The sequence below is a fragment of the Henningerozyma blattae genome, chromosome 1 (assembly GCF_000315915.1).
Source record: "Henningerozyma blattae CBS 6284 chromosome 1, complete genome".
NCBI classification, from domain to species: Eukaryota; Fungi; Ascomycota; class Saccharomycetes; order Saccharomycetales; family Saccharomycetaceae; genus Henningerozyma; species Henningerozyma blattae.
The window spans coordinates 1,770,191-1,796,302 of record NC_020185.1 but is presented as its reverse complement, the minus strand read 5'-3'; the positions used below and the strand labels follow the sequence as shown (position 1 = coordinate 1,796,302).

General features: G+C 30.8%; 8 protein-coding genes and 1 non-coding gene across 9 annotated transcripts; 3 read left to right on the top strand and 6 right to left on the bottom strand.

Moving 5' to 3' along the window:
• Positions 1–234: 234 nt before the first annotated feature.
• On the top strand, positions 235–432 carry ATP15 (F1F0 ATP synthase subunit epsilon; the record flags this gene model as incomplete). Its single annotated transcript, XM_004177981.1, has 1 exon — positions 235–432. One exon carries the CDS (start codon positions 235–237, stop codon positions 430–432), a length of 198 nt encoding a protein of 65 aa, XP_004178029.1.
• A 492-nt stretch (positions 433–924) lies between these two features.
• MDL2 (ATP-binding cassette permease MDL2) lies at positions 925–3,309 on the top strand (the record flags this gene model as incomplete). The annotated part of the gene is made up of 1 exon (XM_004177980.1): positions 925–3,309. The coding sequence occupies one exon, from the start codon at positions 925–927 to the stop codon at positions 3,307–3,309; it is 2,385 nt and encodes a 794-aa protein (XP_004178028.1).
• Positions 3,310–4,271: 962 nt separating this feature from the next.
• Positions 4,272–4,345, bottom strand: TBLA0Atrna19I. Its single transcript has one exon. It is a non-coding gene; the product is annotated as a tRNA-Ile (tRNA).
• A 3,557-nt stretch (positions 4,346–7,902) lies between these two features.
• Positions 7,903–8,529, top strand: YPT7 (Rab family GTPase YPT7; the record flags this gene model as incomplete). Its single annotated transcript, XM_004177979.1, has 1 exon — positions 7,903–8,529. The coding sequence occupies one exon, from the start codon at positions 7,903–7,905 to the stop codon at positions 8,527–8,529; it is 627 nt and encodes a 208-aa protein (XP_004178027.1).
• A 474-nt stretch (positions 8,530–9,003) lies between these two features.
• On the bottom strand, positions 9,004–11,319 carry RRP6 (exosome nuclease subunit RRP6; the record flags this gene model as incomplete). Its single annotated transcript, XM_004177978.1, has 1 exon — positions 9,004–11,319. The coding sequence occupies one exon, from the start codon at positions 11,317–11,319 to the stop codon at positions 9,004–9,006; it is 2,316 nt and encodes a 771-aa protein (XP_004178026.1).
• A 1,236-nt stretch (positions 11,320–12,555) lies between these two features.
• Positions 12,556–13,362, bottom strand: PHO80 (Pho80p; the record flags this gene model as incomplete). Its single annotated transcript, XM_004177977.1, has 1 exon — positions 12,556–13,362. One exon carries the CDS (start codon positions 13,360–13,362, stop codon positions 12,556–12,558), a length of 807 nt encoding a protein of 268 aa, XP_004178025.1.
• A 2,605-nt stretch (positions 13,363–15,967) lies between these two features.
• Positions 15,968–20,143, bottom strand: GIN4 (protein kinase GIN4; the record flags this gene model as incomplete). The annotated part of the gene is made up of 1 exon (XM_004177976.1): positions 15,968–20,143. One exon carries the CDS (start codon positions 20,141–20,143, stop codon positions 15,968–15,970), a length of 4,176 nt encoding a protein of 1,391 aa, XP_004178024.1.
• Positions 20,144–21,711: 1,568 nt separating this feature from the next.
• Positions 21,712–22,002, bottom strand: SMT3 (SUMO family protein SMT3; the record flags this gene model as incomplete). The annotated part of the gene is made up of 1 exon (XM_004177975.1): positions 21,712–22,002. The coding sequence occupies one exon, from the start codon at positions 22,000–22,002 to the stop codon at positions 21,712–21,714; it is 291 nt and encodes a 96-aa protein (XP_004178023.1).
• A 2,262-nt stretch (positions 22,003–24,264) lies between these two features.
• Positions 24,265–25,767, bottom strand: FUM1 (fumarase FUM1; the record flags this gene model as incomplete). Its single annotated transcript, XM_004177974.1, has 1 exon — positions 24,265–25,767. The coding sequence occupies one exon, from the start codon at positions 25,765–25,767 to the stop codon at positions 24,265–24,267; it is 1,503 nt and encodes a 500-aa protein (XP_004178022.1).
• Positions 25,768–26,112: the final 345 nt, after the last annotated feature.

Genomic DNA, 26,112 nt, shown 5'->3' with positions numbered 1-26,112 from the left:
AAATTTGGATCTTCAGAATATTTTATTACCCGGAATGTAGCACGTGTAACAGTTTTTTTTCTTCAAATGCTCCGAATAAACGGACGAGGATAGAAAGGAGATATCACAATGTAATGGATATTATATAAAAAATAGGGCATTGGGAGCTAAAGCAACGAACATCCAATAAAGGTCGATAGCTGAACGACACATTCAAAGCGCTTCATTACATCCATAAATTAACAATATTAAAAAATGTCTGCCTGGAGAAAAGCTGGGATCACCTATAACGCATACATTGCTATTGCTGCCAAGACTGTTAGAAACGCCTTAAAACCAGAATTGCAAACTGCTGCTGTCATTGATAGAAGTTTCACCGAAGCACGTTTTACTAAATATACAAAAGGTAGCCCTGATGCTGATCCAGCTCTATTGAAAGAACTACCTAATTAAATTAATACATATCATTTTGTAGTACAATAGTACTACATATTTATTTAATTAGGTACTTCTACCAAAACTGCGATAGCTTGATTATAATTGTGGATAAGGTCTACATTAATGTATCTTAATTACATTCATATGCATAGTCAGAATATCGCAGTTATGTAAATAACTGATTCTATATAATGTCTTATACTAGACTACATTCTCAATATCTATATTCTATATACTTTTTATTCTCAATGCCATCATGTATTATCCAAAACTCTCATTTGAGCTCTGTGTTCTTTCTTCTTGGCGTCCCCTTTTCCGGATGCTAGGCGGAGATTAAAATTCATTTAATTATAACTGTAATGCAAGAGACAAAAATAGCCTATTGAACAAGGCCTATTTATTCGAAAGACAAGGAGAAAAATAAGCAATAGGAAATAGGCATATTGGAAATATCATACTAGCCTGGAAAGGTAGTTCTTAGCATCATCAACAAATTATCATAAGAAAATGTTGAGGTTTAGGACTACATGTCTACCAATAAAGAATACATTATCTCCAACAAATTTGTTATTCCCTTCTGTCTTCAAATCATCTTCCAACTATAAAAGTATTGCGAAATTGCCATATACAAGATTGTACCAAACTAATGTTTCCAATATTTCATTGAAATTGCCAATATCCATACCGTTGCGATTTCAGCAATTAACATATCCTTTTCTAGGTTCAAAAAGATGCTACTCGACAGAAGGAAATAATAGTAATAATAATAATAATGATAGTACTAGTCCATTGAATATCAATGAGTCATCATTAAATAAAAAAAAATTAGAAGAACCACTAAACGAAGAACTTACTGATAAAATAAATCCTTCCTCAATAAGATCACCACCTCCAAATAAGACAAATTATTCACCACGTGCAGAAGATGAAAAAAAAGGAAGGTCAGAATTAGCAAGATTAGTTTTAATGACCTTAAGAGACTGGAAGCTATTATTGCTTGCAATAACTCTGCTAACCATATCTTGCTCCATTGGAATGGCCATTCCAAAAGTAATTGGACTTGTATTGGATGCATTAAAAAACGTAATGACAGATTCACCATCTTCATTAGAGACTTCAGATTTACCTCCCATCGCATTTGGTCTTACATTATATCCATTTCTTGGTGCTTTTGCAGGTGCTTTGGTTATTGGTACCATGTGTAATTATGGTCGTTATATATTACTAAGACTACTGAGTGAACGTGTTGTAGCTAGATTGCGCTCACACGTTATTAAAAAGACACTTCATCAAGATGCTGAGTTTTTTGATCAAAATAAAGTCGGTGATTTGATTTCAAGGTTAGGTTCTGATGCTTATGTGGTTTCAAGATCATTAACTCAAAAAGTTTCAGATGGGTTCAAGGCAATATTATGTGGTGGGGCAGGTATAGGAATGATGATATCTATTTCACCACAATTATCATCATTTTTGGTAATTTTTGCTCCTGCTGTTGTTATTAGTGCTTCAATATTTGGTAAGAAAATTAGAGATATATCTACAATACTACAAGAAGCAACTGGACAGCTGACGAGAGTCTCAGAAGAACAATTGAATGGTGTTAAAACAGTACAATCTTTTGTTGCTGAACAAAAAGAAATAAGAAGATATAATAATGCAATCAGAGATATTTATAACATTGGTAAGATGTCAGCAGTTGTGAATTCGAAATTCTCCACATCAACTAGCGTTATTGGAGATATGAGTTTTCTGGTTGTGTTAGCCTACGGCTCATATTTAGTTCTCCATGGCTCCTTGACAATTGGTGATCTAACTGCATTTATGCTATATACAGATTACACTGCAAATTCAATATTCGGACTCTCTAATTTTTATTCCGAAATTATGCAAGGTGTTGGAGCTGCCAAACGTCTTTTCGACTTAACAGATCGTATACCTGCTATCAGGCCAACTATTGGTGAAAAATTCATCCCAGGTGATGGCTGTATTGAGTTCAGAAACCTGGGGTTTGCATATCCAACAAGACCTGAAAATCAAGTCTTTAAAAATTTAAATTTTAAAATAGAACCTGGGACAAGCGTTTGTATTGTGGGGCCTTCAGGCCGTGGTAAATCTACCATTGCACTACTATTACTAAGATATTATAACCCTTCTAGTGGTCAAATTTTGATTGATAACCAAGATATTATGAAGTTGAATCCAAAATCTTTAAGACAGTATATGGGGATTGTACAGCAAGAGCCTGTTTTGATGTCTGGATCTATTAGAGATAATATCACTTATGGTTTAAAAAGAGAAGCAACACCAGATGAAATAAGAGAGGTTTCAAAGCAATGTTTTTGTCATAACTTCATAACAAAATTTCCTGATGCTTATGAAACGATTATTGGGCCTCATGGAACCTTACTCTCAGGTGGTCAGAAACAAAGAATTGCAATTGCTAGGGCACTTATTAAAAAACCTAAGATTTTGATACTAGATGAAGCTACATCAGCATTGGATGTCGAGAGCGAAGGTGCGATTAATTATACCTTTGGGAAGTTGATGAAAAGTAAGTCTGTGACAATTGTGAGTATTGCTCATAGACTGAGCACAATTAGAAGATCTGAATATATCATTGTTTTGGGAAATGATGGCTCTGTAGTGGAAACGGGTAAATTCAAAGAATTATATGCAGATCCGACTTCTGAGTTATCTAAACTGTTAAACGAAAAACAAAGTAGGGCTAATAAAAAAGAAGCCCCTTTACCACCCCAAAGCGATGGTGAAAATGGAGATGATTTTGAAGGTAATGGAACTCCTGCCTCTCCTCCATCTCTTCACAATAATTTGGTAACAGATGTTCTTAAGGAAGTTTCTGATGATTCAAGTCCATTAAAAATTGCGCCTTAATAATATTTTTTCTTACAAAATCACAAATGCATTTTCTCTACTCTTTTTGTAAAATTATCATCAAATCTTTCCAAAGAGCCTCACTTTTATATATTCTAACTGGTTGTTTTAAAAATATGTTCTTGCAACCTTATTTACATACTCTCTTGTATATTCATTATCATTTACTAGGTTCTAATATACAAGCTCCTTAGCCTTTTTTTTTTTAACTATTGAATTCTAGTTCATAAAGAATTTTTTCATAGTAGACTATAAAATATCTTCGCATTTACAAAATTTCATTTTAAATCTGATAAAAATATTTCATGAATTTTACATAAATTATTAAATTCCTACCAGACCCTTTTATCTCTATATTTATTTTCAAAAAACTTAATTCTATGTTTGCTTTTTAATTTTTTAGTATCAATGGATGGTTAAAGGTATAATTTCCTCAATATTTTAATATAACACCGAGCTTAGGAAACAGTTACATGTTTATAGGAAATATGACCCATGCTTATAATAGAGAAATGTAATATTTGCTGCTACTAAATAACGATGGGAGATAGTCATGAAAAACATATTAACGTAAGCTGATTTTGGCGAAATAAACAGATGTAACAATTTTAAGCTTTGCTACTCCCAGTAGTATATCTTTTTGGCTGCTAGTTTAATACCAACTGTTTATTAAACTATACAACTATATACCTGAGCCTTTGTAAGTTAAATATTATTATTATTACGTTCCGATTTGTTCACTATACACTTCCATCTTTTGTATTTCGTCCTTTTTGTTTTCTGGTTCTTACCTCTTTGTTCTACCTTAACCCTCTAGTTTATTCTTTTAGCTTTAGATTCTTAAATAGAATTTATGTTCATGATTCACTTACTTGTTAATCCACATGTTCATTCCGTTATCACGTGATTTTGTTTATACACGTGACCAATACAATTAATACAACGCGGCACTAAAATAATGATGGTTCCTAGCGGGATCGAACCGCTGATCCCCGCGTTATTAGCACGATGCCTTAACCAACTGGGCCAAGGAACCTTTATTGTTGTGTTTTGTTGTAATACGAGACTGACAGGACAAGGGTGGATGTTTCAGAGTTTTTCGGATGGTACTGAGATCAGTAGTTACAGATTTGCTGGAATATGATTATATCATTTTCTATTAAGTGGTCAAAGACTTTTATCACGTGACTTATTATTTAAAATGTGTTTTCCTGTTTATATCGAAAAACACTATTTAAGAAATATATTCGTTTTAGTTATAGTATTTACTATATATTTCAAAATAGGATAATCGTCTTTACATCTTAAACACTGTGTAACAATGTCTAACTCTCTTGAATCCCAGTAATATTCAGGATAAATAGTTCTATTTGAAAACGTATAAATAGGGCTACTTATCCATCAAGAATTCATAAGTTTATAGTTCGTTCATATTAATTTTATAGTTATAAGAAAAACAAGTTATTATTTAAGTACAAGTGGTACTCTAACTTTTAGTGTAAAAGTCCAATAACTCAAGAATAGTTCAGGTTTGTGTAAACCCTAAGCCCTTATAGTATTATTAGTATTGTCCCGAGACGAGATCAACTTTATACTCATCTACAAGGTGCTAACTAGAAATTGTACACAACACTGAGCAGCTGCTAGTTGCATCCCTGTGAATATCTGTTCGATGCATAATCTTTATTAGTTAGCCAGCATTACTCAAACTGTGCACTCCTACCCTCGTAAGTAAGTTTATAAACAGACCAATTAAAGTAAAATGGATAAGCTGGCGTTGACCTTTGAAAAGTATTTAAAGGCCAGCTTTTCAGACTTAAGACATAAATTTATAGTTCTTTTATATAGTTATTTAGTTTAAGAAGAACAACAATTATATTCGTAAGTTCAAACATTAACTGGTGTTAAGTTAAGCGATTGTTTGTTAAGTCTTTTGTTAGTTACTATTTAAGTGTATCGTACTCCTCAGTTGGTTTACAACATTACCTTTGTTAACTGATTCAAGTCTACAGTCGTATTAATTTAACTATCTATGAGCTTTTAACTTAAAACTTGTTATTATAACTGGAATTTCTAGAGAGTCTGACCTTATTAAATAATAATGTTTTTGATGTGTCACCTAGGTCCCAATAAGTTCCTTATAATCTGTAACCTTGCACCGAAAAGTATAAAAAGTGCCTAAATTGATTAATATAGTATTGTATTCTATATACAGATGATACTAAGTGGGGATACATTCAGTTATTATAATACTATTACTTGATCCTATATTAAAATAACCTGGAAATACATACCACTCCTGTTAAGCATGTATTACAGCATGTCTATAAGCATGATTCGCATGAATGTATGTTCACATAATTAAATTAATATAAGGAGAAATAAACATTCCTGGATAAATTTCTTTTTTATTATATGAGGATCTAATTTTATAAAGTAATTTCAATTTCTATAAACTATGCAAAAAAATTAATCCAATTTACATAACTATTTATTGGCGTCGTAAGTTGTCGTGTCACTAACGTTCGACATAATTCGAGAATAATTCTTTTTGTTAATAGCATATTATTATTATAAAATCCTTCTTCTCTTCGGAGTAGTAATAAATAAATGTATATAAGGAAACATAAAAATGCAAAATTATAATCTACTTTGGGTTGGCAATTTATATGTTTTATTTCTCAGCATCTGGAGTCAATTCATGGTTAATAACGGTTTAGTAGCTTTTCACCTAAGTTTCTGATTGGCGTATCAATGAGGTTGCGATGGGTTATATAAGCTCATTATCTATTAGATTACTTCAATTATATATCTTTTAACCTATAAATTATCTACTTAGGATTTTTATTAGTTTTGTTAATTTTTTCGTTAGACTGTCATATTATTATTAACGCAGTTCCTATTACTTGTTTCATGTATAAAAGATCTTATTCGGTAGTGCCATCATTACATGATAATGTGTAATAATTTAGATCTATTTTAATTATTTGTAATTGCCCTATGGAGCATTTGAATTCATTTTTTAAATTTCCGATAAACATTAATGTTAACAAAACATAAATTCTGTATTTTATTTTAAAAGTATTTAAAAATATAGTGTCAGAGCTGTGGAATTATGTGTCATAAGTCGTGGGTTTGTGTTAACGGCTAATAAAGTATGAATTTAGTCGTAATTGTGGCTTTATACAACAACTAATAACAACTTAATGTAATAAATAATCCAACATGCATTAAGCATACGTGGCCTCACTACTAAAAATACCCAAGTAGTGATATTAAGAAGGTATTAGGATGTGATAGGTTCTATTTTAATATCAGACCATCAATTCGTTGATGGTGGATCTGCCCATTTTTTGGAGTATAAATTACCACGAAAATATTCCAAAAGTTTATAACTGTTCATGGTATATCCTGTATATATTATATATTCCCTTTCGAAAGAAGCAAGGAGATTTTTTATAATAATAATATAATAATTATTCAAACAGATTTCTTAACTAAGAATTAAACTATGAGCAACAATATTTTGAACAGTTCGACCGCTGGTCATATAGAAACCTCCCACCCTTTTGAGTAGGAATAAAAGTTATATAAAATACATAAAATACAAGGATTAGGCGTCGAATAAGAGGCTGGCAATTTATAAATTTTGTTTTGGATAAGTCAATTTATCATCGTCTATAGGTAAAAGAGTTTCCACCTAATTAAACTCACACGCGTTACGCGTCTCTCATACTTAGTATATCTTGTAGTGTCTACATGATGCAGTCCATTTGGTTACGATAAATTATTTAATTGGGGTTTTTATTAGCAACGTATATTCACGTTATATTTTCTTTTATCCCGGAACAGTAAATCTACTGTTATATATATAAAGGCCATAGATATCTAACAGTATGATTTGAAAGATGATGGTGCAACAGAAGGATTTATTCAAGATAGAGCTATATAGAGACATACTATATTGCTTAAAATAGATTAATTCAACCATCGGCATGAAATAATATTATACTTGCCTAAATGACTAAGCTATGCAAAATACTCCAAGTATATATATAAAATTTAGTATTATTATTATGTTGTGCCGGAGGAAAGAACAATAATAAATATTTAAGTCGATATTTTCAGTTTAGTTATATATCACTGATGATTAATGTGTTGAGGCGTAGGAAAAATTTAAATTCATTATGTAAACACAAAAAGAGCTATGTATAGATATAAATTACTAATAGTCATGGCTTTTAAATAATATTACAGTTATTAACCAGAAAAAACAGACTTCTAGATTAATCAATGCTGCCGCTTCTCAATATCATTTATCAAGCGATAATTATTTTATTCATTATTAAATATTCAGTTTTTGATTTTTCTCGTGTGCAACTATCAATTCTCGGACCCAACTGGAAACCCAAAAATAACAAAAATACAAATAGGATAATTAAAAATCAAAGATGGGTTAAAAGGATTGTTTATTTGATATTTAAGCAAAAATATTATCATCACATAATATTAATAACAATAGCAATAATTTACTTAAGGAATAAAATTTTCTCCTTCATAGGTAAGATTAACATATAATATAGTTTATGAATAATGTCAACCAGAAAAAAGCAAATCTTAAAGGTCATTATTTTGGGCGACTCAGGTGTTGGTAAAACATCCTTAATGCATCGTTACGTAAATGACAAATATTCTCAACAATATAAAGCCACAATTGGTGCCGATTTTTTGACAAAAGAGGTTGCTATTGATAATGATACTACTGCGACAATGCAAGTTTGGGATACTGCGGGCCAGGAACGTTTCCAATCCCTTGGAGTTGCATTTTATAGGGGTGCTGATTGCTGTGTTTTAGTCTATGATGTTACTAATCCAAAATCGTTTGAAAATATAAAATCATGGAGAGATGAGTTTTTAATACATGCTAATGTTTCTTCCCCAGAAACTTTCCCTTTCGTTATCCTTGGTAATAAAGTCGATACAAAAGATTCCAAAAAATCAGTAACTTTAAAAGCTGCACAAGAATTATCAAAATCTTTGGGAAATATTCCGTTGTTTCAAACAAGTGCTAAAAACTCCATTAATGTTGATTCTGCGTTTGAAGAAATAGCACGTGGTGCGTTGGAACAAAATAAAGCAGACGCAGATGCATATGAAGATGACTTTAATGATGCCATTAATATTCAATTAGATGGAGAACCTAGCTCCTGTGCCTGCTAGCAAAATGAATGAAGTAAAACGACAATGTTAGTGCGCTAGACTTTTTTTATTTTTTCAGTACTGTTCAAATAAACGTCTTCATTTTGTATTATATTTTATCATTACCATTTCCTATCTGTACTATTGAATACAATAGTTTCCTAATAATATAAAATAGTAATAATTAATTATTCAGTCATATTCTATATTTTGAAAAGTCAGTAAATACACATCAGCAGTCTAAAATAACTAATTCTATGGTAAAATTCCGTATGTCATCACTAATTAACCCCTTCGTTCGACAGAAACCAGTATATTCCATCTAATATACAATCTATTAACCGTCGCTCTGATGATATATTTTGATTCTAAAAGCTTTCATATGGCGTCAAATATTTGTGATTACAACTCTTGCAATGAAAAATAATTTACAAATGTTAAATATCAAACACATAGATATATAATACTATTTAATGCAGTTTATAACAAAATTAATTACCTTTTATATGATATATTTTTACCTCTAGTATTAGTTTGGCGCTTCTTCAGAGCTCTTGGAACCTTGTCAGTATCTCCATCGTTATTGTAAGGATCAAATGACTTTCTTTTCTTGGAATTTCCATTAATAGTTTCATCCTTCTTTTGGAATATCTTTTTGGCCTTAGAGTAATCAACAACAACTGTGGAATCTTTATCTGCGTCTTTTTTCCCCTTCTGGTATTTTCTATTGACCTTCTTTAAAACGATGATTTCTTCATTGTCTTCGTTTATCTCTTTGGTGGTCTTTTTTTGCGTAGATTTTGGTTCTAGAGTAGGGATAGGGTTCTCTGTAGTAATTTCAATACTTTTAATATCCTCGACTGGCGGTTGGTAAATAAAGCTATTATTTGCAGAAAGACCCTTCAGACCTTCAGATAGCCGAATATGCCTTGCTATCATATCTTCAGATTTAAAAGAAGTAGTCTTATCTTTGGAATAGTCTGATATTTTCGGTGAGCTGGTCATAATATTACTGAATAATAAGGAAGAAACTTCAATTCCAGAAGTTAGGAACTTCGAAGTATTGTAGTGTTTTGACAAACTATTGAACTTCAAACAAATATTATTTATTTCAGTAATTGATATTAATGATGCTACATTAGTATCTGTTCTGCTCATATTAAATGTCGAAGAAGAATCGCTAGAATTCGGTATAGATTTAGTTGACTCCAATGCTTTTTTTATCAAATTAGCCAAAGTAGTAGAATTAGACCTCACATGTTCAGTAACCATGTTACTAACAGATATAACCCCACTTGAATCGGTAGGGGTGTACGAAATCAAACTAATAAGAACCTGAGTTGGCATGATGTACCTTGGTGACTCATCATCTCTACGTGCAATCATATCTCTCCATTCCCATAATTTTTGAACCAGAATCTCCTTTTCATCTTGAATGTTATACTGGATTAAAAGCGATTTCCATGGAGCTTCCTTTTCAATTAATGTATACAAGTTTGGCAGCGGTACAGTTGGTCTGAATTTTAAATATTCGAATCTCCTCTTAGCTACGTTTCTAGATTCATGCAATACACCTGCTAGTTTATTTTGCTTAATTAATGTGTTTCTTAATTGATCAAAAATATTTAACAAAAAATGAGTATCTGATCTTGCATAGGCCAACATATTATTAGTTAAAGGTCTACGTCTCCAGTCCGCCAGTTGGTACTTCTTCGAAGTTTTAAACGATGCATAATTTTCCAATAGGTAAGCTAAACTATGTCTAGCTAGGCCCAAGGCTTTAGATGCGTGGAATGTGTCAAAGAGACTAACAATATAAAGACCTAAATCCCTTTGCAGCCAGATAATATCCATTGATGCACCATGAAATACTTTAGTGATATTAGGATTAGTAAATATTTCATTTAATACAATTAAATCATCTCTCAAAGATATTGTATCCACTATATAATCCTGTTCTCTAGTACTGATTTGCATTAGACAAGTAATACCGTAATAGGATCTTAAATCATGGTGTTCCAAATCGACTGCAATTTCTGACTGCTTACGCAAATCCATTAATAAGTCAGCTAGGGATTCTTTGGTATCTATCCAAATAGCACTTGTTGTTTCCCATGGCTTATAAGGAGTTGGATCTCTAATTTCTACGACTTCCTCATTATACTCTTGATTATCTATTTCATACTCATAAGGCTGTAAATAATGCGTTGGTACTATACCTGATTCTGGAACTAATACTAAAGAGTCTTTAAGAGGCTTTAAAGCATTAGGCTTTTCAACTAATAGCGGTTTGAAAGGCCTTGAGTCTGTATTATCTACTGGTTTAGAAAATAATAACTGAGGCTTTTCAATACGTTTAGATGGGTTAGAATTTGTTCTGGAGTTATTATCTAGGAAGGTAGTTTCATTATATTTTCCGTTAAAGTTATTTGGTTTAGAAAGGGCATCGATAAAATGATCAGATTTTTCAATAAGATTATCCATTATATTACTGAAGCCATTCCAGAAATCTGGAATTCTGTCTTTTCCTTCTTCTAATGGAGAGCAATTTTCATCGATTGATAATAGTAATGAATTAGCTATATCAAGAGTGTCGTTAGCAGTCTTATTAAGAGAGTCGGACACTTTCTTGTCTAAACTTTTATAGAAATCTACATCTTGCGCAGCTAAGGCAGTAGATGCTCTTACAACACCAACTATATTTTCTAATAGCTCTTCGCAGTTATCTTCTGACATAAAATTTGGTCTAGTATTGGGATATGTCAATAAAAGTGTCTTTATAACGTATTCCTTCAATATCACGATGAGCATCTTTTATAGTTGTTACTGCTCGGAAATTTCAAAAATTTTCTCCATTATCGAATAAAGCATATTCGCGGTATTTGAAAAACAGTAGTGCTAATAGATAATAAAATTTAACAAGTGACACAACTCGAAATGTTGATTATTTCATTGAAAAGGTTATTATATTACGGGTTTTGTCTTGTGTAATAAATTTCCTATGGGCTGTGTAACTTGAAACATTCTTTAATATTAAGTATCTACAAGCTACTTAAAATATAAAATATTTAGCACTAGTTCTTACAGAATAGTCTGCATTACTCATTAATAATTTAAATTAACCATATATCATTTGCTAATTAGGAATTTTAAAACTGTCCTAAGATCTACAATAAAAAAATGGAAACTCTAATCACATGATTAATTAGATGATAAATACATTTCTAAAATCATAATATATATATTTAAAATATAATCTTTTAAAATACAATATATTTATTTATTATAAATAATAAATAAATTTTAATAATACTGCATAAATGTTTCAAAATATATAATCAATTAATATACATTCAATTAATAAATAATTTTATTAATACAAAGTTTAGTTCGAATATCAGATCCGAACCGATATTATGTGTTAAAAAATTGAATGAGTTTAAGCTTAATAAAGAAAATATATACAATTATGATAATGACAAATCTTTAAAAAATTAAGTAAATAATATTTGTTTTAGAAATTAAGCCTATAATAATAGAGCTCCATATCCTTCTATATATAGATAATTCATATTAAGTTATAAATTGAGGGATATATTGATGACAACTTCGAAGATTGTAGATATCGTATTTAAATTAACTTTAGAAGGAGGCTGCTATATGGCTTACAAATTAATAAGTGGTGTACTTAATTGATTACATTGTTGAAGAATATAGAAATAATAAGTTTAATATTCTCTTAGCGAACTTCATGTGAAAATCATTTAATTAAATTACAAAATCGAATATAAATTATTACACTATTATACAAACACAATATTATGCAGATTTTTATTTTGTCCTCTTCTTATTACGGTTGATTGGTTGCAAACAGTGACTAGTCAAATAGCTTTCGACACTATCGGATGCTTCTGAAGATTTTTCTTTTTTTGTTTTGCACAACTTCATCAGAATTTTTGATATCATCCCTATGTTCATTATGCCCACTATGAGTAATATCTTTTCCCACCGAATTACTCCACGTTTTCGAAGAAGCACTCTTTGATTCTAATGCGATAGTATCAAATTTTTATTAGCCTGCTGGGTCGGGATAATATGGTTCGGTTTTTCAAGTTCTGGCATAGAATTATAAATTTCATCTTGATTTATAGAAAATATATAATTAACATTTCGAAAGCTATTTTTCGAACTTTTACAATTCCCAACTAACTGTACCATTTTATTATAATACGTACTTAACACATTATAGCCACTATTTTGAAGCTCATCAGGAATATGAATATCATTATTAATGTCTTCAATTGGGGAATATTTATATTCTAACTTGCAGAGCTTAATTGTATTATCTCTTGGAATTACTCTATATCGTACTCTTTCTAGAAATTCTGTTTCTAATACATTTAATTCATTACATCGGATGCCTCCAACTTTGGCATAATGAGAATTAGTGCAGAATGAGTCACAAAGACCTTTGCTTGCAATAGTAGTCGCAGTTAAAAGATATCTATGAACAGTCAAGGAATTCAGAGAAAACTCTGGATATACATTAGAGAGTAAATCAATGTAATATACAGAGGTGATGAGTACACTTGACTCTAGTGATGAATACTTCGTTAATCTAATGAGATAGTCAAATATAGAAATATTAGGCGGAACTTTTGAATGGAATCTAGTTAAGAATAGTGGGCTAAGCCTATTATTAGTAACATTACCATGAATATTATGCGAATCGTTGATATCAATAAAGAATGATAACATTCTTGATATTAGTGTAATTAAATCAATTTTCGAACATTTCATAAAGTTCTGATCAAGTACAACCAACTGGGCCTCTTCACCAGAACTTGGACCCATACTTTTATGAGAGAGTTTTGCACAATGAATAATATAATTGATAGGTGATAAACGAATGCTATTATGAATCTACCATTCTTTTATTTGTAAAATTTCTCACAATACACTTGATATACACAATCTGAAGTATAATGCAGGCTAAATTACCAGGCTGGGAGACTTAAAAGTAAAATTAAGGAGAATAAGTATAAGTAGGTATTTTTATAAGCACATTATAGATAATTAAACACGTTTCTTGTCTATATAAATCTTGTATATATAGCTTCTTCATCTGTAGATATTTCAGGATATATTCGCAGTCTTCGGGTTCTCTTTTCCATTACAAAAACAAAAATATTAAAATAAAGAAAAAATGTAAGGATTCTGAAGCGGCCCTGATGAAACCACGTGGCTCATGGAACAATCTAGCATTAGGAAAATACGTGCCAACAAAGAGTTTTGAAGGTTTAGCTGATAGGACCCAAATAAACAGTCATGTACCAGCTGATAGTCTAAGGTGCATATAGTCATACTAGGAGTAGATTACCGATTGTAAACGTGAATCTAACCTAGTTTTGTGAGTTAAAAAGCTTCCTTGATTCTCAAGATGAAAGCAGATAAAAGCTTTTCATATCAAATTATATTTTTACATTTTTGATCAATGGCGCTTATGGTATCCTGGTTCATATGCTATGAAAATATTATTACAGCATTTCAATCTAACAACTTGGTCGAGTTATTAATGGAACTTTTCTTAAACTAGTATGCACTACATTGTTTGCTTCTATCTAATAACTTCTAAGCTTTATTTTATACGATAACTAACCAACATATGTATATCATTAGATATATGTAACAATATTATTGAATATTAAAGCCTATAAAATAAACTTTATTATCCCAGTTCCTTAGGTGTTTAACAGTAATTCCTTAGAGCACCTTCTATAGCATAATGTTTAGTTTATAGCATATAATCTATAAATATTTTTACTTTTGGTTTTGATATCAACTACTGTACCCTAAAAAATGAAACTGTAGTAAGAAATATAGTTGACATCTTGCGAATAATAAATAATAGATTGTTCCTGGTTTCAGAATGTTATTAGAGATATGAAGTATATTTAATATGGTGATAAGAATAAATATAAACTAAAGTAGTAATATTGAAGGTACATTAAATTTCAGATTCAATATCTAAATACCACAAATGATGAATGATTCATTTTCTAGATATTTGAAACAAAGTACATAGTAAATACAATAGAAACTACTTATATTTTGACATACACAACAAGTGGAACTAAATATTATAGAATTTATAATTTTTTTAGCAGAATTTAGTGAACGAATCTGTGTGAGTATAGTGTCTACTGGTAACTTTTTATGTAGCTATTTTTCCGGGAATAGCCTCCATGAGAGTTCGATTATTTCAACAAGAATTGCTAATTAACTGTATAGTTTGGTGGTAGAATTTTAAAAGGTTTATCAATGAAGTGGGGCAGTAGTGTGGAAGTTTGTTAGATAGCAGGAAACAAAGACTACAGAGAACACACGATTTATATGTTTTATAATATATATTTTACGAAAAATGATTCCATGAAATTGCATACAATTAGTATGTGAAACAAGAAATAGGAAAATATTTAACAAGTAAATTAGGGATCCTCGAGGGACTGTGTTGTAATTATTTTAAGCGGATAACCTAAAATTGTACTCCACTTTTCATTAGAATTAAAATTTTCAACTTTTCATGTATTTACTTGCTTCTTCTTTATTTTTGAGAATGAAACAATTTTTTACTACACATATTAACAGAATGGAATGTTAAAATAGTACTTGTTCTATATTTTTGGCTTTTCTGACTCATTTTTATAGTTTTAAACTGAGCCAAGCCGCTTTCAAAATTATACTGTCTTTCTCTCATAGGAACGACTGTAAAAAGGTTTCCAATAGGCAATAAAGTATGTTACTTTGTTTTCTTTAATGAAAACTTTAATTAAAAATTAATGTTAATTATATAATGCTTTCATTCTGAATTGTCGTCAAGAGGATGTGAGCTTCTCCAATTATATCCAACTTAATTACTAGTCATTGTTGGGTGTTATAATCAATGTGCACAATTCATTTAAATAGGAAAACTAAAAAAGCAAAAATTGTATAAAACACTGAATAAAAAAAGAATATTTTTTGTTCCAAGATAAATAATTTGAGGCTAATAACACCTTTAAAATAAAAAGAACTTTACAGAATGGTCATACATTAAAATTTTAAAATGTTTCCTTGAATTAGATGTGTGCCTAGATTGTAACCACAGTATATTTAGTATATTCGTCGTTAATTAATGGTGGGCGCAGAACTGTCATTTAATAGAAATATTAACCATATAAAGTGCAAAATTTAGTATGTATAATATTAATGTACAAATTAGAGAAGGTTGCAAAGTTATATGTTTATGTATAATAAAAAAAAGTAGTTAATAAGAGAGTCCAGCAACAAAATAACAAAATGGATATTATCATATTAATAAAGTAATAGTTGATTAAAATTGTAGTAGAAACAAAATCATAGTATTAGAGATATCTATTAGAATAATGCATTTTAAAGAACAGTTGATATTATTTTTAGTCTATTTCAATAAGACGCCTTCCTTTCTCAGGACATTTTCAACTTCGTTAACTAATCTTCTAACAGATTTAGACGAACCAGATGTTTTCTTAAAACGAAGAAGGCATGTTTTTACACTATTACTGATGATTTCCAATTCAAATACAGTAGATTTGAAAGATAAGATATTTTCACTAGAAACTTTACCAGTGAACCTTAAGGATTCGGGAGATGATTTGATGTTTTTCAATCCATATTTGGACCAACCACGAAATAATGTATCTAAACCCTTAAACATTTGAGGAGCAGCAACATTGGCCTTTAATTGGAAATCATAGTCATTTGATGTTGATACAGGAGAAGCTGGATGAGCAACGGGTTTTGGAACAGAAGGTATGTTCTTATCATCAGCAAGTGATTTATTTTTATTACTGCTATTACTCGATTGTCTACTAGAACCCTTCGAAAATTTTCTAAAAAAGGAATTTACTCCCTTTTTGCCTTCCTCAGATGGTTGAGGGTTATCTCTACTTTTACTTTGATTACGTTTCGTCATTACATCATTTAATGTTGTCTCAGCGGGAGGAGCTCGTTCGGATTGATCTGCTTTATTGGATCTTTCTGGTTTTGTCTTATAGTCATCACGAATCTGGACTGATTCATTTTGCTGACTAATAATCTCGGAGTTTTTAGGTGGGATTAGCTTACTGGAATTATTAACTTTCTCTCTTGATTCCTGCAATTTTTGTATTGATTCATTAATCATGGTAGTAGTTGGAGGAGTCACATTAACAGCAGCTGAGGTAAGTTGTGCATTTGTGGACGATGGCGTAATTGGATTGCTTGCATTTGATGAAGTTCGTTGCTTAGATTTTTGGTATATACCTAAGCCATCCGTTTTCTTAGTAGTCAATGGAGGAAGGGCAGGCAGCTTAACCAAATTGCTTTCATCTTTAGCTTTTGGCGTACTCAAATCCACACCATTATCATCATCTTTTTTAGGTTCATCCTTAATGTGACCACTAGGACTATTTTTAGTTTTTTCTGTATCTTCAGTGGATAATTGTCTGTTAAATCTATCATGAAAGCTCAATCTTAGATTATTTGATTGAATTGGCTCACTGTTTTCCTTTTCGTTGATTGGTTTATCCTCTGTGGAACTATCCCTGGAATATGTATCTACACTTGGAGATTCAAACAAGAACTCTGGCTCCTGGCTTTTTGTGGTTGGTGATCTTTCAGTAGGTTCAACATTGATGCCGTCTTCTTTTAGCATATCAACTAGATTAGTGAACGATTCTCTTGAAGAATACAGAGACAACACCGATAATCTCTTATTAGATTCGCTAAAAAACTTAGACTTTCTTGTGAATTGAGGGACTTTGATTTCTGATAAGGTTCTAGGTTGCACTGAGGAATCATTCAATCCAATAGTTTGAGTCTTACCAGCGTGGCTCTTAGGTAATATTTCTGTTTCATAACGGTCATTTGTTGTTGATACAATTCGATCATTGGAAGTATCCACATTATGTTGAGATAGATCCTCAGTAACATCGTTCATTTCTTCTAAGTGGCTATCTTGGAAAGCTTGTTGCTTGATTCTGTTGCTCTCTAGCTCCTCTACCATTTCTAGCTCTTTTTTTAAGTCAAAGGAGGAACCCAAAAATTTTGACCTTCTTATGGTTTCAAGAATCACTTTTTGGGTATCTATTCTATTCAAAGAGCTAGTAGAATGTAAGTCTTCGGTTGAATGTGATGGGTTATAGGCTGAAGATCCAGTCCCAGAAGAATACATCAACCCTGGATCTAATCTAGAAACTGGTCTGGTTCTTAAGGAGAAGTTACGTTGTTTAGAGTAATCAAAGGGTGAATCCCTTGATTTTTCAGTTTTTTCTAAAGGAGCAGACACTGATCTTGGTTGAATATCAACAATAATGTCTCTTTCTTCATCATCTGTTTCAGTTTTTATTTTGTCATTATGTGCTTCCCGCTTACCTTCTGTAGTTTGTACTGTTTCTTTTGCGTTATCTATATCCCCCTCCATTTCTTTTTGTAATTGGAGTCGTTCTTTCTCTAGCTCTATCTGCTTTTCTTTCTCAATTGCTTCTCTTACTAGTCTTTCTTCTTCTTCACGTTTCTTATTTTCCCTTACTTTACGTTCTAATTCATCTTTTTCTTTTCTGATTTGCTCATACTTTTCATGTTCGAAGATATTATCAATTAATGTAGCAAAATTCGAGCTAACTCTCTTGGTCTCCTTTTCAATGAATTCCCAATCATCATCCTCTGCGAGTTGTGCGTAAGTAGAAATTAATTTTGTAGTGATTGAACCACGTTGCATATTTGGCCTGACAGATTTTCTCTTTTGTGAACGTGATGCCCTATTAACATTTTGAGCAGCACTGTCAGAAGTTTGACCATTTGTAGATATCTGAGTGGAGTTAGCAGGATTGGTATACTTTGTATTAATAACACTGTTACGTTTATTGTTATTAATATCGGTTAAGTTCGTGTTGGTATCATTGGTATAACGGGTATGAGGCATGTTATTTAGGGTGGATATAGGGTTAGAGGTTGTAACAGTTGTGGAACTGGACACAGTTGTAGCCATATTTGCATCATTATAATTTTTCATAATATCCATGGGAACAGGAGGGGTACCATTTATTATTGACATTCTCTTGGTGCAATTCGACGGTGTAGGAGACGTATTTAAATCATTTGCAAGTAGTTGAGATATCCTCTTGTTAGATGATAAATTAATTGACATTCTTTTGGATGAAGAATTACGTTGTAAAGTTCCTGACGATTCAATTTGTGAATGGCGCTGTGGAGTTCCATTTATCCCTGTATTAATTACATGATTGCTTAGGTCAGCTCTTGAGAGTCTATTAAATGAAACTGGCCTTTTATGAGCAGATGATACACTAACCATTGAGGCCCTATTCTTTCTTTTAGTCGGGGTATTTACCAGTGCACCTCTAGATACGTGGGAATATGCTGATGTGTTTGAATTTGAATGGGAATGAGTCTGTTGAACTTGTGATTGCCTTTTCTTTAATTGAGATTGCCTTTTAATTTCCTTTTCTGTGTCGTTTTTAAATCTGTCTAATAATGCATATAAAGTCTTCTCTGCATTCGCACCAGGTTCCTTTAATTTCTTAGTTATTTCCTTAGAATCACGGCCATGCCATAAAACTACCAGGTTTTGTAAGATCTTTGGATCTATTTCGCAGACATCCCCATTATCATCCGACAAGGGATTTAAATATGTATCCTCACGAGGTAAATTCCGAATTGTTTTAGAATCTTTAATGCTTGGGTATTTTTGAACTAATGGATGCTTCAAAATTTCTCTTGTCTTTATACGTTTTTTTGGATCAACAGTTAATATCTTTGAAATTAAATCTTGTGCTTCTCTTGAAATTTCATCATTACCGGGCATTTCAAATTGGCCACTTTGAACCTTTAACAATAAATTCCTAATATTACCATCTTCTTCATCAAATGGTAATCTACCTGTCAAAAGTGCAAATAATATTATACCACAAGACCATACATCTGTTTCTAAACCATGATATGGTAATCCGGAAATGATTTCTGGAGCAGCATAATGAGGGGATCCACATGAAGTCTCTAGTAATTTATCTTCTGTCTCTAATGCAGCCATGCCAAAATCTGCAATTTTGATATTATATTTATGGTCTAACAATAAATTCTCTGGCTTTAAATCACGATGAACAATACCTAAAGCATGGCAGTATGAAATACCAATAATAATTTGTCGGAAGAATCTAATAGCTTCATTTTCAGGTAATGGACCTCTCTCGACTAATAAGTTAAATAGTTCGCCCTTTTCAGCATATTCTAAGACCATGTATAAATTTGAATCGGTTTCCCAGACGTCATATAATCGCAAAACGTTTGGATGATTTAATAATTTCATAATGATAATTTCCCTTTCAATACCATATGGTAAAGAGTCTGGAGTTAAAAGAGCAGAATCGCTAGCATTAGCATTATCGTTATTAAATACAGCTTTTGAAATAACTTTTATAGCGGCTTGCTGACCAGTAGAGCTATTATAAGCTAATTGAACTTTACCAGTTGAACCTAACCCCAAAGTTTCTCCTAGCTTCCATGGTCCTACAGTGTTCCCCTTTACTTCTAAGCTTGGTTTATTGGTTAATTTGACCATTTAACGAATAATGTTTGTTGATTAAGGGGTAGTTAGTGTATGAGTCTAAATATTCAATATATCACTCGAGTAATTTTATAAAATAGAGCACCTAGTAGAATGAGTTTATTAGTGAATGTTAAGCGTTATCGTATTTCTTTATTTAAAAGTATAGTTCTACTTATAGTCGCAATATACAACTATTGTTAATGAAATATTTTTGTGATATTGTTATTCTCGAACAGTAGTCAATTTCTTTTATCTAATTACTAGATAGGAAAAACAAAAATGATATGCTAACAGATATATTAAATATTATAAGTAAATGTACGTTGTTATTATAAAGGTTAATAAAAACCAGTATTACTCTAAAAAAATGGTATGGCTATTTAAATAATAGATTGTGTTGCTCTTTTTATTATTTATAAAACATCGATTTTTAGAAGCTTTTTTTCCATTTGAAAAAAACCATAAACGCGTGAACGCGTGAATAGGCCAAATCTGAGGAAAAATGTTTGAAAAACTTAAAAACTTTACGCGTCGGTACATATATTTCTTTAATAGGAAATAAATTTGAAAGTTGGAAAATGTAATATTTTGGCGAATTTTTTACAAACCAAATTTGGTAATTTATTGTAAATTATAGGAAATTTATTTTCCATAATACTCTTAAAAGATTCATTAAAGATACAAAATAGTTCTTTTACTAGATTATTGACAAATCGAGATGTAAAATTCAAAATCTCCATTAGCTAAACATATTGAAATACCATATTCGAAGAATTTAAGGAAATTTCAATTTCACGGTACCCATTAAGTTATCTAGAAACGTTAAGGTATCTCATTGTCCATCCAACTTTAACAAATATGGTATTTCCAGATGCAAATTGATAATAATATCGCCTATAGAGAAGATTTGTATATATTATAAGACACTCTCACTTTTTACCATTTAGACGAAAGGGATATAATCTTTTGTATTAATTTATGGCTATAAAATAGATAAGTGCTTATTTTCAGAATTCTTTCAGTAGTAAATGAGTTATTTTCCTCTACGCTAACAGTTCCCTGATTTTTTTAATTTCAAGGATAGATTTGGAATATAAATTATTTAATTTTATCTCCACACTTCATATGAAAGTGAGTGACGTTCCATTTAAGATGCTAAAAATGTTATATCTGGAATTTAGCTGATCAATTGGCACTAGCATAGTAATAACCATTTTCTAATTACTATCTTAAATATTCTTATATTTTTATGTCCTCTGCACTTCTGTAAGGATTTCCTACGGTGTTATGATGGTAGAAGATATTTTAATTTTGATTAATACAGATATTAGTGTGACTATTTATTCATTTATCTATTGATTATTTGCATACTAAATATTGGCTACAAAACAAGCATTGGGGTGTTTCTCTTGATACTTAAAATAAAATAAGCAAACAAATCTAATAACGTTGCGGCTACTACTTTATATATAAAGCAATAGCTAATATAGATTTACTTTTCTTAGTATTGAAGATTAAAAAAGTAAAATAATCTTAGAAATATCGTGTTAGAAATACCACAAATCTACTATAACCCATAATCATAAGGCAGCACCACCGATTTGTTCTCTGTGAGCTTCAATGATATCATTATCTTCCATATCTAAATCTTCTGGAGTTTGGTCCGGCTGAATTCTTACACCATCATATAAAAATCTTAACGAATCAACATCTTTGCCTTGTCTTTTAGCAAATGCTTCCATAAGTCTTCTTAATGGTGTGGTTCTCTTGATCTTGAAAAAAATTTCGGATGAACCATCAGAAACTTTTAAATTGATATGAGTTTCTGTTTTGATTTCTGGTTTAGTTTCACCTTCTGCTGGTTCAGACATGATTTATTGTTTGTATTTATATAGTGGACCTGTTTGACATCGAAACAATGAGGAATACTGTTGTTTCATTTAACCTTTGAAACGGTTTTAACTGCGCATGTATTGACAATATATTTTTGGTTAGTAGTCTGCAAACTATATTTTCTGAAGCCAATCCTCTCCATCAAAGCCTCAACTCCGGGTAAATATGCTAACGACGTTCGGCTTAAGTTTTAACAAATCAACGCAGCGAACGTCTGTGAGCTCATAGTTTAACGAACAGCACTACGAAGTAAACCGTTAACAGAGTATTAGGTTAAGTTTTTTGAATGATATTTCACATTTCCCACATTGTCTTAGTATCTTATTCTTACCAAAAAAATATTCAAGTCTTTTTAAACTTATTTCCTATTCCCCTGAAATAAGAGCTAAACTATACCACATTTCTTCTCTGAATATTAAGTTATATTGGTTTTATTTAACTGTGATCTTCTTAAATTAGCCAAGTATCCTCATCCTTAATATATATATATATATATAACATTATCATTTATTTAGTATCTGCTGTAATTATCTTTCTAAATTAAAAAATCTAATACAAATAATTTTATAGTATTCATCTTGCTTTTAGGAAAATTTTATGTAAATAAAATTAATAAACGCTTATTTTGAAATTAAACTTATATATTGAGCTTCTATTAAAGAAAAGATTAGCTTTTTAAAACTTAATCAAAATGCGATATTTTATCCTACGTATTTTAGTTATGTTACATGGTTTCCAAAGATTTGTTTTTTTCGAGCATTAAACAAGTCACTAATGTAAAGGGAATTTAACAAATGTAATATAGAGCATATGATTAGTATAGATGTGAAATTGTAAATTTTTCCACGACTATTTCTCGTACTATCCTTTTTTATTTGTAGCAGGATATAAAAACTTAAAAATTCTAGATATTCTTGGTCTTTATACATACAACAGTAGATATACTGGTTTAGGATAAAAGATAGTATAACGTGAATATACGTTGCTAATAAAAACCCCAATTAGAAAATTCGTTGTCGTTAATTAATTATCATCATGTAGCTTCTACAGAATATACTAAGCATGAGAGGTACATAACTCTTGTGAGGTTAATTAGGTGAAAATTGTTCACTTAGAGATGACTATGAATTGACTTCTCTTGTCCAAAAAAATAATGTATAAATTGCAAATATTTCAGTTGACATCTAATCTTATATATTTTTATATATTTTCTATAATTGTTATTCCTACTCAAAAGGTGTCAGAGCTGTGGCATTATGTGTCAGAATTCGTGGGTTTGTGTTAACAGCTAATAAAGTATGAATTTAGTCGTAATTGTGGCTTTATACAACAACTAATAACAACTTAATGTAATAAATAATCCAACATGCATTAAGCATACGTGGCCTCACTACTAAAAATACCCAAGTAGTGATATTAAGAAGGCATTAGGATGTGATAGGTTCTATTTTAATATCAGACCATCAATTCGTTGATGGTGGATCTGCCCATTTTTTGGAGTATAAATTACCACGAAAATATTCCAAAAGTTTATAACTGTTCATGGTATATCCTGTATATATTATATATTCCCTTTCGAAAGAAGCAAGGAGATTTTTTATAATAATAATATAATAATTATTCAAACAGATTTCTTAACTAAGAATTAAACTATGAGCAACAATATTTTGAACAGTTCGACCGCTGGTCAAAAAAAATAAATAGTAAGCTAATTTCTACCTCATTCTGGAAAAGTATTCTAACTCTTTTGTTTATTAGGAACATTATTTGAAGCTTTGATAAGAAATTGAACGGATAAACTTTTTTAGATGTATTTTTGTTTACTTTTTTTGAATTGATTGTTTTTTATTCAAAATAATAAAACCAAAATTTAATTAAAACATTATTTTTTAAAGGTAGCCAACTATAAAGAATTTTAATGTAATAAATTAAATTATTTAGTGTTTGCAGATGAATAAAAGAGAATAAGAAATAATGAAAAAAAGTTAAAAAGCAGTATATATAAGTAAGTACATACAGGGAAAAACACATGAAAGAAGATAATAAATATATATATATATATATGGATAATTGAAATACAATTTTTGAAGTAATGTTGTAATGAGAATATAGATTAAGTAGAAGCAAAGTGATCATGGTAGCGTCGTGTGAATATTAATAAAGTTTCATAACGGAAAAAAGGTAATTAAAATATATATATTGACAGGTGAAATGGAAAAGAGGTTGTGAAGTTGTAAAGTTTAATTTGGTCCTAACATATTTTCAGGTCTAACCCATTCATCGAATTGTTTGGAAGATAAGATATCTAATTCTAGAGCACTTTGTTTTAGAGTGATCCCTTTATGGTGAGCATTTTTAGCCACTTTAGAAGCAGCATCATAACCGATCTTCGGGTTTAATGAAGTGACTAACATCAAGGACTCATGTAATAGTCTATCAATCTTATCTTTATTTGCTTGAATACCCGTTGCACAATGCAAATTAAATGAAAAGATGGCATCACTTAATAATCTCGTACTTGATAATAAGTTTGCAATCATTAAAGGCTTATAAGTATTTAATTCAAATTGACCCGAAGCCCCTGCAAAAGAAATAGTTGAGTTATTACCCATAACTTGAACACAAGCTTGACACATTGCTTCATTTTGGGTTGGATTAACCTTACCAGGCATAATCGATGACCCTGGTTCATTTTCTGGAATGGATAATTCACCATAACCACATCTTGGGCCAGAAGCAAGATATCTAATATCTTGGGATATCTTGAATAGTGAACAAGCCAATGTGTTTAAGGAAGCATGAACATTAACAATAGCATCATGTGCAGCCAATGATTCAAATTTATTTGGAGAAGTAAGGAAGGATAGATTTGTTTGATTTGATAATTGTCTTGCAAATTGCTCTGCAAATCCAATCTTAGTATTTAAACCTGTCCCAACGGCAGTACCACCTTGAGCAATGTATTGTAATTCTGGCAAATTCTTTTCAATTCTTTTAATGGCATTTGTTAGTTGCTGAGTGTATCCGGAGAATTCTTGACCTAAAGTCAATGGTGTTGCATCTTGAAGATGGGTTCTACCAATTTTAATAATCTTTTCGAATTCTTTAGCTTTTGAATCCAGAGTTTCTCTCAAAACAATTAAGTTTGGTAATAAAGTATTTGTAATTTCAGTCAAGGCGGCAATATGCATAACGGTTGGGAAAGTATCGTTAGAAGATTGTGATTGATTTACATGGTTGTTTGGATGCACTTGTTTAGAACCCAAGGTACCTCCTAGTAATTCAATAGCTCTATTGGAGATAACTTCATTTGCATTCATGTTAGATTGTGTTCCTGAACCGGTTTGGAAGACGACCAAGGGGAAATGTTCATTCAATAAACCTTGTGAAACTTCTTCTGCTGCTTGAACGATTGCATCCTTTAAGGTATCATCAAGAGTTCCTAAAGAATTATTTACAATGGCGGCAGCTTTTTTTTGTTGACCAAAGGCTCGAATGATTGGTTCAGGCATCCTTTCTCTTTCACCCCCGATTTTAAAGTTCATGAATGATCTTTGAGTTTGTGCCCCCCAATATTTGTTTGCAGGAACTTGAATTTCACCAAAAGAATCAGTTTCAGTTCTTGTTCCTTGTAAATCGGCAATAGAATGTGAGACAGGGGTTATTGAAAACGATCTTTGACAATTTCTAAAGATATTTAATGATACAACTGGTTGACGTAGAGTAGCAGCAGATTTTAACATTTGTTTATTAAGGAAAATGTGAATTTTTATTTTTCTTTTTTTATTTGTATTATATGAAATGAAGAGTTATAACTACAGATATGCGAAGTATATATATGATTATAATAATGCGAATCTAGATATACACCTTCGAATAATTAATATCAGCTAATCAAATTAAGTTTTGACAATATTCTCTTAGCTTTTAGTACTAATCTTTTATTTTTTTTTTTTTTTTTTTTTTAATCTGCAACTAATTTTTTCGGTAGTTATATATGTCATTCTTTTTATACGTCTTAAACTGTCATTGCTAAGTTAAACAAATCAACAATAACAGAAGCTTCTTCATGATGAGAAAATCCGAAA